Raw genomic sequence first — 14,464 nt, 5'->3', positions numbered from 1 at the left:
CCCGGCTTCGATTCCCGGCTGGGTCGGAGATTTTCTCCGCTCAGGGACTGGGTGTTGTGTTGTCCTAATCATCATCATCTCATCCCCATCGACGCGCAGGTCGCCGAAGTGGCGTCAAATCGAAAGACTTGCACCAGGCGAACGGTCTACCCGACGGGAGGCCCTAGCCACACGACATTTCATTTATTTCAGAGTAAAATTGATGAACATTTTAAAAGATAATGGCGAACACATTTGATGGTGGTAGTGAGTACAATTGTTTAAATAAAGAGTTATGTCCAGAGCTGAATGAGTGCTGAATTAGTGCTGTAGGTAGATAATAAATTAAAACAAATTTTATCAAATTTAAACAAATTATAGCAAATTTAAACAAATTTATAAAAATGACATTCGAATTGAATGGCAATACCATACCAACTTGCCTCAGCTGCATGAGCGAGCTCTTAGAGCAAATTTCGAAATTCAAAGAGGATGGCGAACACACTTGATGGTGGTATTGCCTCTAATTGTTTAAATAAAGACTTGTGTCCAGTTCCTAGGAAGAGGTGACTTACGTTAGTGGAGGTAGCCCTTTATTTCCCGCCATTTTCTTAGGTCAGCAGAGGTAGGGCACTTGAGCTATCCTCCCTCCAAAACTCAAACTTGCCACCAGGGGGCTGTGGCACTTTCTTACGTTAGTAGAGGTAGTGCAATTGAGCTATCCTCCCTCCAAAAGCCGCCATCTTAGATAACGGTACTCGCGTCATCATCTGACGTCAATCGCATCAGCTGATGTCACTTCACGTCACGTGCTTGTGTCACGGCCGCCATCTTGGATAAGACTACTCTCCTAGCCCCACTACTCATGGTCAATCCACTGACCTGGAAAGCGGCGACAGAAAAAAACCCAGACGTCAGCCAAGTAGTGGAATGATGCACCATCTTGCATGAAGTAAACGTTTCGTTCTTGGTCATCCTCATCGATCTGTGGTATCAAAAATGGTTGTAAATATCCAGGTACACTATCCCGTTAATGGTTCTCTCATGTGAAAGAAAGTGGCCATACACTTTGTTCTTGCTTCACACACAAAAAACGTTCAGTTTAGGGCTGTCACGAATATGTTGCAATGTTTGATGTGGATTTTCACTGCCCAAATCCCGCAGTTATGCCACTCAAGTGAAAAGTCGTCTCATCGGAAAAGATAATTTTATCCAAGAAATGTTCATCATCATGTAATCGATTGCAAATATATGCACAGAAGCTCTTGCGAGCAATTTTATCGGTGCTTTTTTATTGCTTGTACGATCGTCAATCTGTACGGTTTCAAATGCAAACGGTTTCTCAACACAAGCCAAATAGTTGTATGTGGGATTTCCAGTTCGCGAGATGCACACCGAGTCGTTTTCGTAGAGCTGTTGATAAAATGTCGCTCAACGACGTCGTCAGATGTGTTTGGATGACCTCAAGATTTCCCTTGTCTTACCGAGAACCCTGTTTCTACAAGACATTTACGCCACTCATAAATTGCAGGCCTACTAGGAGGATCTTTAGCGTACTTGGTTCGGAAATTACGCTGAATTGCTGTCAACCAAAATAGACAGCTAGCATGCTCAGATCCAGTGACGGCACCCCCATCTTTAACGAAACTGCCGCTAGCGCTTCTTAAGCCTAGTTTACACGACGACACTGGCTTGCGCCACTCGCGTGGAATGAGTTGCACGCAAGTGGTTTCATATTTGACTGTAGACATGGCGACACCAGTATACACTTCAGTTTCGTCGTTTTGTGGATCCCTGAGTCGTGTTTCAAATGAAAGTTTTGGCAACTGCACGTTGCACGAGTTGATATGGAGTTAAAGCTTGTTGCGTGGAATCGCTGCATAAGAAAAAAATAAGAAACGTGTTTCGATTCGTGACTAGATGAAGAAAAGACGTCAACTCGTTTGCTCAGCATCCTTGCTGAAATAATTTATAATGGAGGATCCAAGAAGTTCTTTTAATTATCGTAGACTGTCACCGGAACTATTCACGTTTCTTCTAAATGGAGTTAAAAATGCGATAAGGAATAAAGGTACTGTAATGCATGAAGCACTGTCACCAGAATTGAAACTACATACCATATTGCGTGCATTACAATCGAGAACACTCGGCAAGCTATAAGATACGGTTTTTGTGGGTGATGACGTTATTTCATGAACGCCAATAATTATTAACACTAACAGTAGTAATTATTAACATTAGCAACAATAATTATTCGAAGTAGGCCGCATTAAAAAGAGAATGGTTTTCAAACTACTCTCTTGAAGATAGATCTGTACAGTGGCAAAATTTAAAAATTCTAACATATGTGAATGGGGAGCACTGCTGCGACGTTTTAAATAGATGAATATTGAATAAAGAATGCAGCTTCTTGAATTTGTATAGCCTTCTCTCCTGTCAGCAATATTTCTTAACACAGTTGGCCAACTCGAACGATGGGATTTTAGTCTTGTAGACGAGAGCATTGCCACTGCTAGAATTACACTTGCTTGTATTTCTCTTAATTCAGTTGTATATGTGCTCCTAACTCAATAAAGTTTGCCTTGCAGTTCAGATATTTTCAAACCATCTATGTTATGATCGCACACGACGGTCTCAGCGGCAGCAATATGTTGCTCATGTTTGTAATCAGCATCACTGAAACTCCACAAACACCTATGCAAAGCATAGTATCCAAAAAGCGAACATTATTCCCCACTTCATATTTCAGTTGGTCTACACTCTATGAACACACATAACCTCAAAACTCACGCAAGTAGTGTCGCCAAAATTGCAACACGTCGAAAGTGTTGTTTCAACAACGAGTTGCGCAAACACGCGACGCACTTGAGCAGTGGCCGGTAGCGCAGTTGCCAGCAACCTGGTGTCGTCGTGTAAACTATACACTCTACAAACACACATAACCTCAAAACTCACGCAAGTAGTGTCGCCAAAATTGCAACATGTCGAAAGTGTTTAGTTTCACCAACGAGCTGCGCAAACGCGCGGCGCGCATGCGCAGTGGCCGGTAGCGCAGTTGCCTGCAACCTGGTATCGTCGTGTAAACTATACACTCTACGAACATAGATAACCTCAAAACTCACGCAAGTAGTGTCGCCAAAATTGCAACACGTCGAAAGTATTTAGTTTCACCAACGAGTTCCGCCAACGCTCTGGCGCGCATGTGCAGTGGCCAGTAGCGCAGTTGCCTGCAAGCTGGTGTCGTCGTGTAAACTAGCGAACTACGCAAGACAAAACTTGATGTATTACCCTACAAATTGACACTACAATCACCTCAGTAGGCACTGTGAATTAATTTATATGAATTTTCAGAGTTGTGGAGTCCTTTGTGAAACAACCTATACTTACATTGGCTACTTTCATCTGGCAACCCTGTGTATTGTGTGTGTTTTGTAGTAATATTAATAATAATAATAATAATAATAATATTCAGCTATAAAAATAGTATGAAAGACAACAGCAAGCGCTCCTGCATTTGTTGCATGCTGTCGTATGTTGTAGGTTCTTACCAGTAATTTTCTCCACCAATTACTCATACTCATGCTTATATTTCATTCTGCACATAAACAAAACTTCTCTTACAATAGTAACCAAAATACAATAAAATGGAATCACAGTCTATTGACAAAAACGTTACAGTTTATCGACACACGCTCAGAGTGTAGAAATACTGTAGTGACAGAACAGTGGAGACACGTGGGACACAGGCCACACGTCCAGCGGGCGCCGCCCCGTCGGTCAGTCGTAGTAGTACAGCTGCTCCTGCGTCACGTCCATATAGTAGCTCAGCACCACGCAGAACGAGTACAGCAGCACCGCTGCGAACAGCACGCCAGGACTGGTGATTCTAATTGCACCAGCTGAGCACGTCCACCAATCATTTATACACGTTAAGAAAAACTTCACCGGTACTAATTGCAATACTAACAAGTCTATTCGTTAACGTACAACAAATACGAGGGTCACTCCAAAAGAAATGCACACTATTTTTGTAAAAATACGGTTTTCATTCTGCATGTGTGAAAGTTTTATAGTGTGTAGATACATCCTTCCCGCCTGTATTCAAACTTAGTTCAACCTGTTCCCGTGAGTGGCGCCATCACAGCATGTCTTCAAGATGGCTGCTACACTTGATGTTCGTCAGAAGCAACGTGCTGTTATAGAATTCCTGTGCCGTGAAAACGAGACAGTGGGAAACATCCACAAGAGGTTGAAAAAGGTGTATGGAGGTGCTGCTGTCGATCGCAGTACAGTTAGTCGGTGGGCAAGCAGGTTATGTGATGAAAATGGGCACGGCAATATTCAGAATTGTCCTCGTAGCGGCAGGCCTTGTACTGCACACACTCCAGACAATGTGCAGAGAGTTAACGAATTGGTGACTGCTGACAGATGCATCACAGTGAACGAATTGTCACGCAAAGTTGGGATAGGGGAAGGAAGTGTTTGCAGAATACTGAAAGTGTTTGCATTAATAAAGGTTTGTGCCAGGTGGGTTCCCAGGATGTTGACAGTCGCTCACTAAGAAACAAGAGAAACGATATGCAGTGAACTTTTGGAACAGTACGAGAATGGTGGAGATGAATTTCTTGGACGAATTGTGACAGGTGATGAAACATGGCTCCATCATTTTTCACCAGAGACAAAGAGGAAATCAATGGAGTGGCATCATGCAAATTCACCCAAGAAAAAAAAATTCAAAACCACACCTTCTGCTGGAAAAGTTATGGCTACGGTGTTTTTCGATTCCGAAGGACTCTTGCTTGTGGACATTGTGCCAAGTGGAGCCACCATAAATTCTGATGCATATGTGACGACACTGAAGAAACTTCAAGCTCGACTGAGTCCTGTTCGACCACATCGGCAAAAGCAGGATGTTTTGCTGTTGCATGACAATGCATAGCCACATGTCAGTCAAAAAACCATGGAAGCGATCACAAAACTCGGATGGACAACACTGAAACACCCGCCTTACAGTCCTGACCTGGCTCCATGAGACTATCATCTCTTTTGGAAACTGAAAGACTCTCTTCATGGAACAAGGTTTGAAGATGATGACTCCTTTGTGCCCAGACAGTGGCTCCAATAGGTTGGTCCAGAATTTTACCGTGCGGGTATACAGGCGCTGGTTCCAAGATGGAGTAAGGCTGTTGAGATGGATGGAAATTATGTGGAGAAATGAAAATATTGTTCCTAAAGGATGTATTTACACACTGTAAAACTTTCAAACATGTAGAATAAAAGATGGATTTTAAAAAAATAATGTGCATTTCTTTTGGAGTGACCCTCGTACCACTTTAACTTACATAAATGGTCTGAACACCTGAATCTTTATGACAGATTAAAACTCTGTACCGGAACGAGACTCGAACTCGGGACCTTTGCCTTTCCTCGGCAAGTGCCTCTCCCAACTGAACTACATAAGCACGACCCAGGGCCGCTCTTCAGAGGTTTACTTTCGCCAGTACCTCGTCTCCTACCTTCCAAACTTTACAGATGTCCTCCCGAGTTCGAGTATCGATCCGGCACACAGTTTTAATCTGCCAGGAAGTTTCGTATCAACGCATACTCCGCTGCAGAATGAAAATTTCATTCTGGTGCTGAAAACTTGCCGCCCAATAACTTTGACATCCATCTGTTTCAGAATCATACAAGACATTCTGCACTCTAACATACTGAGGCATCTCGAACAGAATAATCTCATCCAACCAAGTAGTACGAAAACGCAAACGTCGGTCAAGCAAAACCCAAGCTTTTCTCATACGACATCCAGGAATGAGGCAGTCAAGCAGATGCTGTATTTCTTTATTCCGAAACTCATTTGACTCGGCACCACAGAGAAGTGTATTAGTGAAAGTAAAATCATTTGAGGTGTCAAACGAAATTTTATGACTGGACAAATTTAATTTGTAGTTTTTTTAACTATACAAGCTTGGTTAAAATTTTTTTTACAAACAATCGGCAATCATAAATATTTCTCAGTGAAAACTGTATTTTTGTGTGCAGCATAGGGCTATACTCTGTTCATCATAAGAATAAACCTGATGTAAACATTACTCCATGTATTGTTCCGCGATTGCTTGAATTTCATTGGATTGCTTGAATTTCATTGGATTTCGTTTCACGTGGAGCGGAAGCCAAGCTGTGACCAGTACAGTTACGTACGATCATAAAGATCGTTGTATGCTGTGTTACACAGACATAGACTGGGCGATAATGCGGGACAAATGCTTCACCGGCGCATTAAACTGGGACAGCACTGGCTAGCGAGCGATCCAACTAACCTGCAATAATGTGAACAGTTGAAGTTCAGACGTAAAAAGAGACGAGCAAAAAATCTACAGGGTGGTCCATTGATAGTGACCGGGCCAAATATCTCACGAAATAAGCATCAAACGAGAAAACTACAAAGAACGAAACTCGTCTAGCTTGAAGGGGGAAACCAGATGGCGCTATGGTTGACCCGCTAGATGGCGCTGCCATAGATCAGACGAATGCGTTTTTTAAAAGTAGGAACCCCATTTTTATTACATATTCGTGTAGCACGTAAAGAAATATGAATGTTTTAGTTTTCGCTTTGTGATAAATGGCGCTGTAATAGTCACACACGTATAAGTACGTGGTATCGCGTAACATTCCGCCAGTTTGGATGGTATTTGCTTCGTGATACATTACCCGTGTTAAAATGGACAGTTTACCAATTGCGGAAAAGGTCGATATCGTGTTGATGTATGGCTACTGTGATCAAAATGCCCAACGGGCATGTGCTATGTATGCTGATCAGTATCCTGGACGACATCATCCAAGTGTCCGGACCGTTCGCCGGATAGTTACGTTATTTAAGGAAACAGGAATTGTTCAGCTACATGTGAAACGTCAACCACGACCTGCAACAAATGATGATGCCCAAGTAGGTTGTAACCTCCCCCTCACTTATCGACCTTAATGACAGTGAAAAATTAAACCGCGTGTACCTAATGGAAATTTGGGAAAAGCAATCTTCACCGAAGTTAATCTGTCGGTAAAGAGGGAGGAAAGGGTTACATCTAAATGAAAGGAAAAATGCAAATGAAACTGGTGGAAATTAATTTTGAAAAGGGGTAAAGTTAATGAAGAAAGTAAATGTGCGGCCGTTACGTTAACAATTAACTAGCGGTAATTAGATATTTGAGATTTGGGGGAAATTACGGTCGCCAGTCCTAAGGACAATTACTATAGTAACTGAAAAAGAAAGGTAATTACACATATAATTAGCACTAGAAGCGTGGTGACTGAAGTTTAACACGTGTAGTGTGAAAACTGAAAGTTTGTCAGAAGTAATAACTTTCGCTGCACTCTGACTTAATTTAGCAAAAGAATTAATAAAACCGGAAAACCGAAAGTTAATTTAGTGACTGAAATTAACAAGAAGCTTTCTTTCTTAAGCACATCGAAATTCAGCAAAATACGGTTAGTCTTGGACTACCTCAACAATCATTTCAAAAGCTACTTGAATCTACGCAGTTTAGAAATAAGAGATTTAGCTTTGAACTTGAATTAAATGATTCTGAACAATTAACAATAGTAAAATTTAGTACGTACCAAGCTGAGCTGCAGTCACAGGTAAGCTAAAATACGGTAACAAAACTCGCACTCTTAATTTGTGCTTGCGTAATCTAAATATTGTAGCCAGCTATGAATACTTAAACTGAACTTTGAAATTAAAGCAGTGAAATGGAATTATGCTGGCGTTTGAATTTCAACGACACTCGGGTTCATTTCGGAAAAGGAAGGGACCCTGCTTGGTAATGCACTTGGGACAATGAGCAACAAAGGTTCATGCTAAGTTGCTGTAATTTTGTGATGCAACAATTTTAAAAGCTGAGGTCTGCCATACAGTTCTAAAACTTTACGTGCTTCCAGTCTTCCTTGTTGGTTGATTGAAGGTTTGAAGCCGTCGATCGAGGATGTGGCGACAGTCACTCATTGTCGGCCGTCGCTGTTGCAGAAGCTGGATGTTGGCGCCTTCTTCTCGACACGGTCACCAGACGAAACGGGCTCTTGATGTGCGCCAGCTAATGCTTCCCGTCCGCGACACCATGTCAGAAACTATCATCGCAAGTCGAGCGCAATTACATGCTGCCAAACCCCGAAAGCGCGGCAACTCGCGGGAGCTTCACACCACACACCTGCTCCACTCGCTACTCCAGCCAGACTCACTCATGCTCTGCCCGCGCTCCACGCGGCAGAGTTAACACTACCAAAGATCCTACACACTTTGATTCTTCACACGACCTATCGATGTAATCGTTCGATAGCAGTTTTCCCTAGGCAAGACCCAGCGTAAAAATACAAATAATCTTTACACAACAAACCAATTATACATCGACATAAGTGCATAAATATATATATACAAACAGTAAAACAATTACAACATATAAAGAGACAGAAATGTCATATCTTGAGGTAACAAAACAAGGAAAAAAAATAATAGTACAATAGATGGAAATAGGAGGATATGCATTTCCGGCGTTACACGTGCCCCACATTGTCTGAGGATGTTCGTGTAACGTAAACAGACTCAGAAAATGTCCCAAAAGAGAAACAGCGGAAATGCATATGCTCAAAACATCAACAAAATTTAGCATTTGTCTAATTAACCATAAATCAATTTTTAGACCATAATAATTGAGTGGAGACACTCCTAATCTTATTCCACTCTGTCATCTTGCACAAAATAAAACAGGTTGACAACATATTAAAATTCATAGAAAATATAGAAAATGGTTAAGCTATTCCAAAATCATTAAAATTCGTAACACTATGAGAAATGGAATACTATTTGCAAAATTAATTAGAGTGCATGGTCATAAAAACAGGTAGATCAAAATACGCAAATAAATAATTGAATAGACTACACATTTTGTATAACCTTTTCATAATTAATATTCTCGTCACGAGAATCTATTTAACGCTAAACAAGAAAATAATGTACAGCAGATCGACAAAAACATAAATATTAACAGCAGAATTCTTTCACATCAGCTGTCCGGGAAGAAAAACAACTCCGCCTTCCGTACTCGCAAGTACAAAGAATGCCGACAGCGGCACAAGAGCCAACAGCGGCACAAGAGCCGACAGCGGCTCCGCCTTGCCAGTATTGTCGCGCCCGCCTGTGCGGCACGCTTGATCTCACTCGCCCTTGTTACGGCGTTTCCAGAACGTCCGTTTCATTGAATTCTTTGGGAAAAACTCACTCCCGAGTAATCTCAAGGAGTCCATAAACACTATCACAGTGAATAACTCAACACTGTCCATCATCACACGCATGTACTAGCCTGAAACTTAAAACAGCGTCTAAGTACATCGGCAATGACTAGTAAATCACATATTTATGAAATCTTACAGCTATTTACAAAATCATATTTACATTCCTTAATCTACTGTGACTCAGCTGAAAACTTAAACTAGCAGCTTGGATTTTTCAGTTGATTAGATCATGATTAAATTGATTAAAATTAAATTGATTAATCAAAATTAATTACTTATTAATTACAACTTCTTTAATGACCTTGGTCAGTCAAAAGCATGGCAATCTAGCAAATCGTTAAATCTTACACTCTATTTTACATACTGTATAAATTACCCATTGTGTGGTATTAATCGATCCTAGGTTGGTACAATTTCAAGTCTACAATGTTCCGTATACCTAATAGTTTTCCAGAGCTTGGATACTCTAAGCAATAAGCATTTGTGTGAGGTATACCAATGACTTTATATGGTCCATTATAAACAAACTTAAATTTAGAGATTTCATGGTCTAACTCGCTCGATTTCTCATGAGCTTTTACAAGTACTAAGTCTCCGATTGCAAACTTAGCAAAACGCGCTTTAGCGTCATGACGACGTGAGCGAGCATCGGCTTTTAGCTTCATTACTTCTCGCAAACGATCTTTTTTCACACCAATACTAATGTCAATCCGTGGAGGGAATTTGATTATCTCTTCCACTAAACTTTTACTTCTGTCATCCAACAGGATTTCCTCTGGAGAAAATCCCGTAGATTCATGTCTCAAGGTGTTCATAATTCTCTCAAATACTGCTACATATTTGCCCCATGCCCTATGGTTGTGATGGCAATAGGTCCGGCAAAGTCGGCCTAGCTCGCGCATATACCTTCTGGACTCGGGTTTTCACCATATTTAAACAACCGTCCTCGTTCTGATGACGACGTAGATTCTTACAGACGTTCATTATTAATTTACGTCCCTCAACTTCTTTAAAATAGTATAATTTGACCACTCCATCTGCCTCATCTTTCAATAGACCTTGATTAGACTCGGGCAACCGCGACAGCGCATCCGCTACGCAATTGTCGGTCCCTTTTACGTAACAGATGTCATAGTTAAATTGCTGTAAATACAACGACCACCTAGTCAGTCTTTCGTGAAGTAGTTTACAATCCTTCAGATAAGTGAGCGCCTTATGGTCCGTATGAACAATCACCTTACGGTCCCATAGGTAACCCTTGAACTTCTAGAATCCCCACATGATAGCGAGACACTCTTTCTCAGAAATCGTGTAGTTTCGCTCACTTTTTGATAAAGTTCGACTCGCGAACACTATCGTCCGGTGTTCCTTATCCTCTCCTTTACCAACTTCTTGGAACAGTTATACCCCCACCCCGGAATTCGACGAATCCGTTCCCAGATGGAAGGGTAGCGATAAATCAGGATGAAATAGTATGTTAGATCTTAACAACTCTTCTTTTAATCTCTCGAAAGCGGTCTGACACCCGTCAGCCCACACAAACGGAACATTTTTGCGTAAGAGGTTATTCAAATTTTCATCATTAAACACTTGTCCTTTTACAAATTTACGGTAAAATCCTGTGAGCCCTAGAAAACTTTTTAACTGTTTCCTAGACTTGGGTGGAGGACAATTCCTTATTGCCTCTAGTTTCTCTGGGTCTTTCGTAATACCAGCAGTGGTAATTACATGCCCTAAAAATTTCAGTTCCTGCTTCAAAAATTCGCATTTCTTTAGCTTTAGAGTCATTCCGCCACGGCGCCATGCTCTAAAAACTTCATCTAACAGGTCACAATGGTCATGCCAAGTGGCATTGGCCAACAATAGGTCGTCAACATATACAGTTAATCTTGAACTCAAAGCCGGTCCTAGCTCTTTATCTAGGGCCCTGATGAATACGGACACAGATATATTAAGTCCAAACGGCAGTACTCTATACTGATAACACCTGCCCGCAAACAAGAAGGCGGTGTATGGCCTAGATTCTTCTTCGAGTTCTATTTGCCAGTAACTAGCCGTCAGATCGAGGCTAGTCATGAACTTAACGTCATGAAAACGTTGCAAAATCTCCTCCATACTCTCTGGTCTGTCTGTTTCGAGTTGAACGACCCTATTCAACGTGCGTGCGTCAATCACAATACGCACACTGCCACCCCGTTTTGCTACAATGACCAAACCGTTATTGTATGGACTCGTACTTCTTTCAATCACTCCCCATTCGATCATCTTATCTATCTCCCGTTGCCCTGCTTCCTTTTTGGACAGCGGTATAGCATACGGTCTCACGAAGAATGGTTCGTGCGGAATTACATGCAACTTGCATCTATATCCTTCCACAAGTCCCGGTTTGTCTGAAAACACACTCTTATTCCTCATTATCACTTCGTACAGGCCTCGTCTTTGTTCGTGTGTTACGTTTGACACACCGTCTACAATACTTTCCAATTCACTTTCTACACTATTGTCAATGCCGAGATTCCTCACATTACAGTAGTTCAAATTCATACCTACGTCAATACCATTCGGCCAGTTAACAATGTGTATAGGCTGGTATTGCCTATGCACACCGTCTCCTGCCTCGTCAAAACTAACTACTATTGTTTTATCTTGGGACGTACATGTTAAAGTTTTGCTTTCGCAATTAATCACTGCACGGTACTTTAATAGCCAATCTAACCCGATAATTACTTCCGTAGTTAAGTCTGGCACGACAACAAACTCTTGCTCAAATCGTGCCCCACATATCTCGAAGTTGACAAAAATCTGTTTTGTGACCGGTTTACTGGCCTTCCCAGTAACACCGATAATTTTCACTCCTGTTACTGGCATAACTACGATGCCGGGTCTGTCTTTCAGTAACTCAAATATTTTCCCAGATACAGCACTCAATTCTGCACCAGTGTCAATCAACACGTTTAGTTGTAGGTCGTGCATATTAACAGACACTACTATCTGTCTACACTTGTCCTCGACTGTTTCTTTATTTTCCCACAGTAAATCCTCGTCTATATCCAGGTCATTCCAGAAAAAACCATCCGGCTTTGATCCTAAATCCGGTTTATCTGGCGGCTTTTTCAGCCTCTGTTCACATACAGTTTTAATTTCAACACGTCTGTCCTGAGGCTTAGTCTGTAGCTTCGCCTCCAATACCGAAACCTTTTCCTGTAACTCGTCAACTAGTGAGTGTTGCATTGCTATCAATTCACTAATTGTCACCTTCGTTGATTCCTCTTTAGTCAGATTGATCTCATCTGCCAATCTACCTGGAGAAATGTGCCCAGTAGTATTTGCAATTACTTCCTCTAGATCTGCGCAACCCACACTTCTATCGTCTGACCGTATAATGTCAGCTCTAACCTCATACACGCTGTAATCTATGTGCTTTTCTACCAATTGTGTCCGGCTATCAGTAAAATTTTCGTAATCTTTCTCCTTAATACTGTCGCAATGTTTAAACTGGATGTTCGCATCGGATGGGTCGGCTACTTCTACCACTACAACTTTCGGTAAAGTCTGCCGGTTAGGGCCAGAACTTTCCATTACTACTTCAACATTCAACTCCTGCGGGACGAAACACGACGCATCTTGCTCGTGCGCCCCATTAACATCAACTATTTCTAGTAAAGTCTGCCGGTTAGGGCCAGAACTTTCTATCACTTCACAACTACTACCTTCCTGTGGGACGAGACGCGGCAAATCCTGCCCGCGCTCCCTATAAACACTTCTCCCGTACAGGCCCCTATAATCTCTTAGTTCGTCGTATAAGCGACCGAACTGCCTTAACCAGACCTCATCCCTCTCCGCATCCCCTCGCTCAATGACGGACGTTTTATCCGACATCTGATATTCTCTCAACACTTGCGAATCATTCTTAAACTCAATCTCCAGTTCCACTGTGGGTGTTACAGCTGCCACTTTATAATCGATTTCCGGAACACTACTTAAATTGTTCTCACTGACAGTGAATGTATTTTCTACTGCCGTGTATACAGCTGATCTACTACTTGTGGGCGCACTCCTTTCTCTTACCACTGGCACACTCTCCCGCCGTTGATTATTCCATACGGAATTTTCATAACGACGACACCTGGGTTTTCTCTTGTTATTGGGCCTCCAAATTTTTCTCCACGCCCGGTCGGCCCCTCACCGGCGCGGCTAATGGTTTCCCTGTCTCGTCCCAGCAGATACGCTCCCTGGATGCTGCTGAGGCGGCTGATCACACCCTCTGGCGTTATTACTATTCTGTGAAGCCCGTATCACGTTAGTATGATACTGGTTTCCGTCATTCCTGTTATTATTTGCATTGTACCGATTGTTATTACGGTCCGAACCATTATTGTTATTGCTGCCATGGTTGCGGTATGCATTATTCCCATGGTTATCGTTGTTGTGGTTGCTGTGGTACCCGTTGTTGTTACCACGGCCTCTACCACTGTCGCAATTATTGCGCCAATTGTCCTCGTCCTCCACTCTTTTCAGGAAATCATTTATTGTCCTGTAATTGCTTCCTATGTAGCGTTTTGTATCATCTGGAAGCTTCATGTAGAGTTCCCAGACTATTTCGGATTCCGTGCGGCGATCACGCAAATATTCCAACTTGCGGATCCAGCCCTCACAAAATTCCTTCATCGAGCCGCGCGAATTCGCATCGAAAGGCCTCGATACGACAAATTCGCGCCAGACACTTTGCTGTTTTTGCTCTGACCAGTATTCAGCCAGAAACCAATTTTTAAACTCGTCAAAAGTCAGGTTCGTAATGTTGAGGTTTAAGCCCCAACGCTTGGCATCACCAGCCAACACATCAATAACCGCATTAATTTTTCTCTCATTAGTCCATGATCTGGGTAAAACCCTTTCACAATTCTTAATGAAATCCGTCGCGTGTATACCGCCTTTTTTCAAGGGGTCGAACCGCTCCTCTTTCGTCAACAATTCCGAACTATGTGCATAGACTGGCACATAGCTCTGTTTTTCGTCAAGTTTCTTTTCTAATTTCGACACTCTCGTAATTACTTGGCAAGTGGTTGTCGCAAGCGTTTCTACTTCCCTTTTTTTCTCTTCGCAGGTATTAGCCTGCTTCGTCACTTTGGTATCTACTTCGGATACTAAAGCCTTTAAAGTTTCCACCTTCTTTTGATCCTCTTTTTTCACTAATTGAATT

The 14,464-nt window shown here is 42.0% G+C and overlaps 1 protein-coding gene across 1 annotated transcript in view; it reads right to left on the bottom strand.

Moving 5' to 3' along the window:
* Window positions 1-3,756: 3,756 nt before the first annotated feature.
* LOC124606465 overlaps window positions 3,757-14,464 on the bottom strand; it is a 68,238-nt gene continuing 57,530 nt past the window's right edge. The window contains exon 5 of the mRNA XM_047138447.1: window positions 3,757-3,878. Coding sequence (XP_046994403.1) covers window positions 3,757-3,878 — 122 coding nt within the window. The remainder of the gene's footprint in view (window positions 3,879-14,464) is intronic.

Source organism: Schistocerca americana, chromosome 3 (genome assembly GCF_021461395.2).
Source record: "Schistocerca americana isolate TAMUIC-IGC-003095 chromosome 3, iqSchAmer2.1, whole genome shotgun sequence".
In the NCBI taxonomy this organism is placed as follows: Eukaryota; Metazoa; Arthropoda; class Insecta; order Orthoptera; family Acrididae; genus Schistocerca; species Schistocerca americana.
This window is presented reverse-complemented; position numbering and strand designations above follow the sequence as displayed.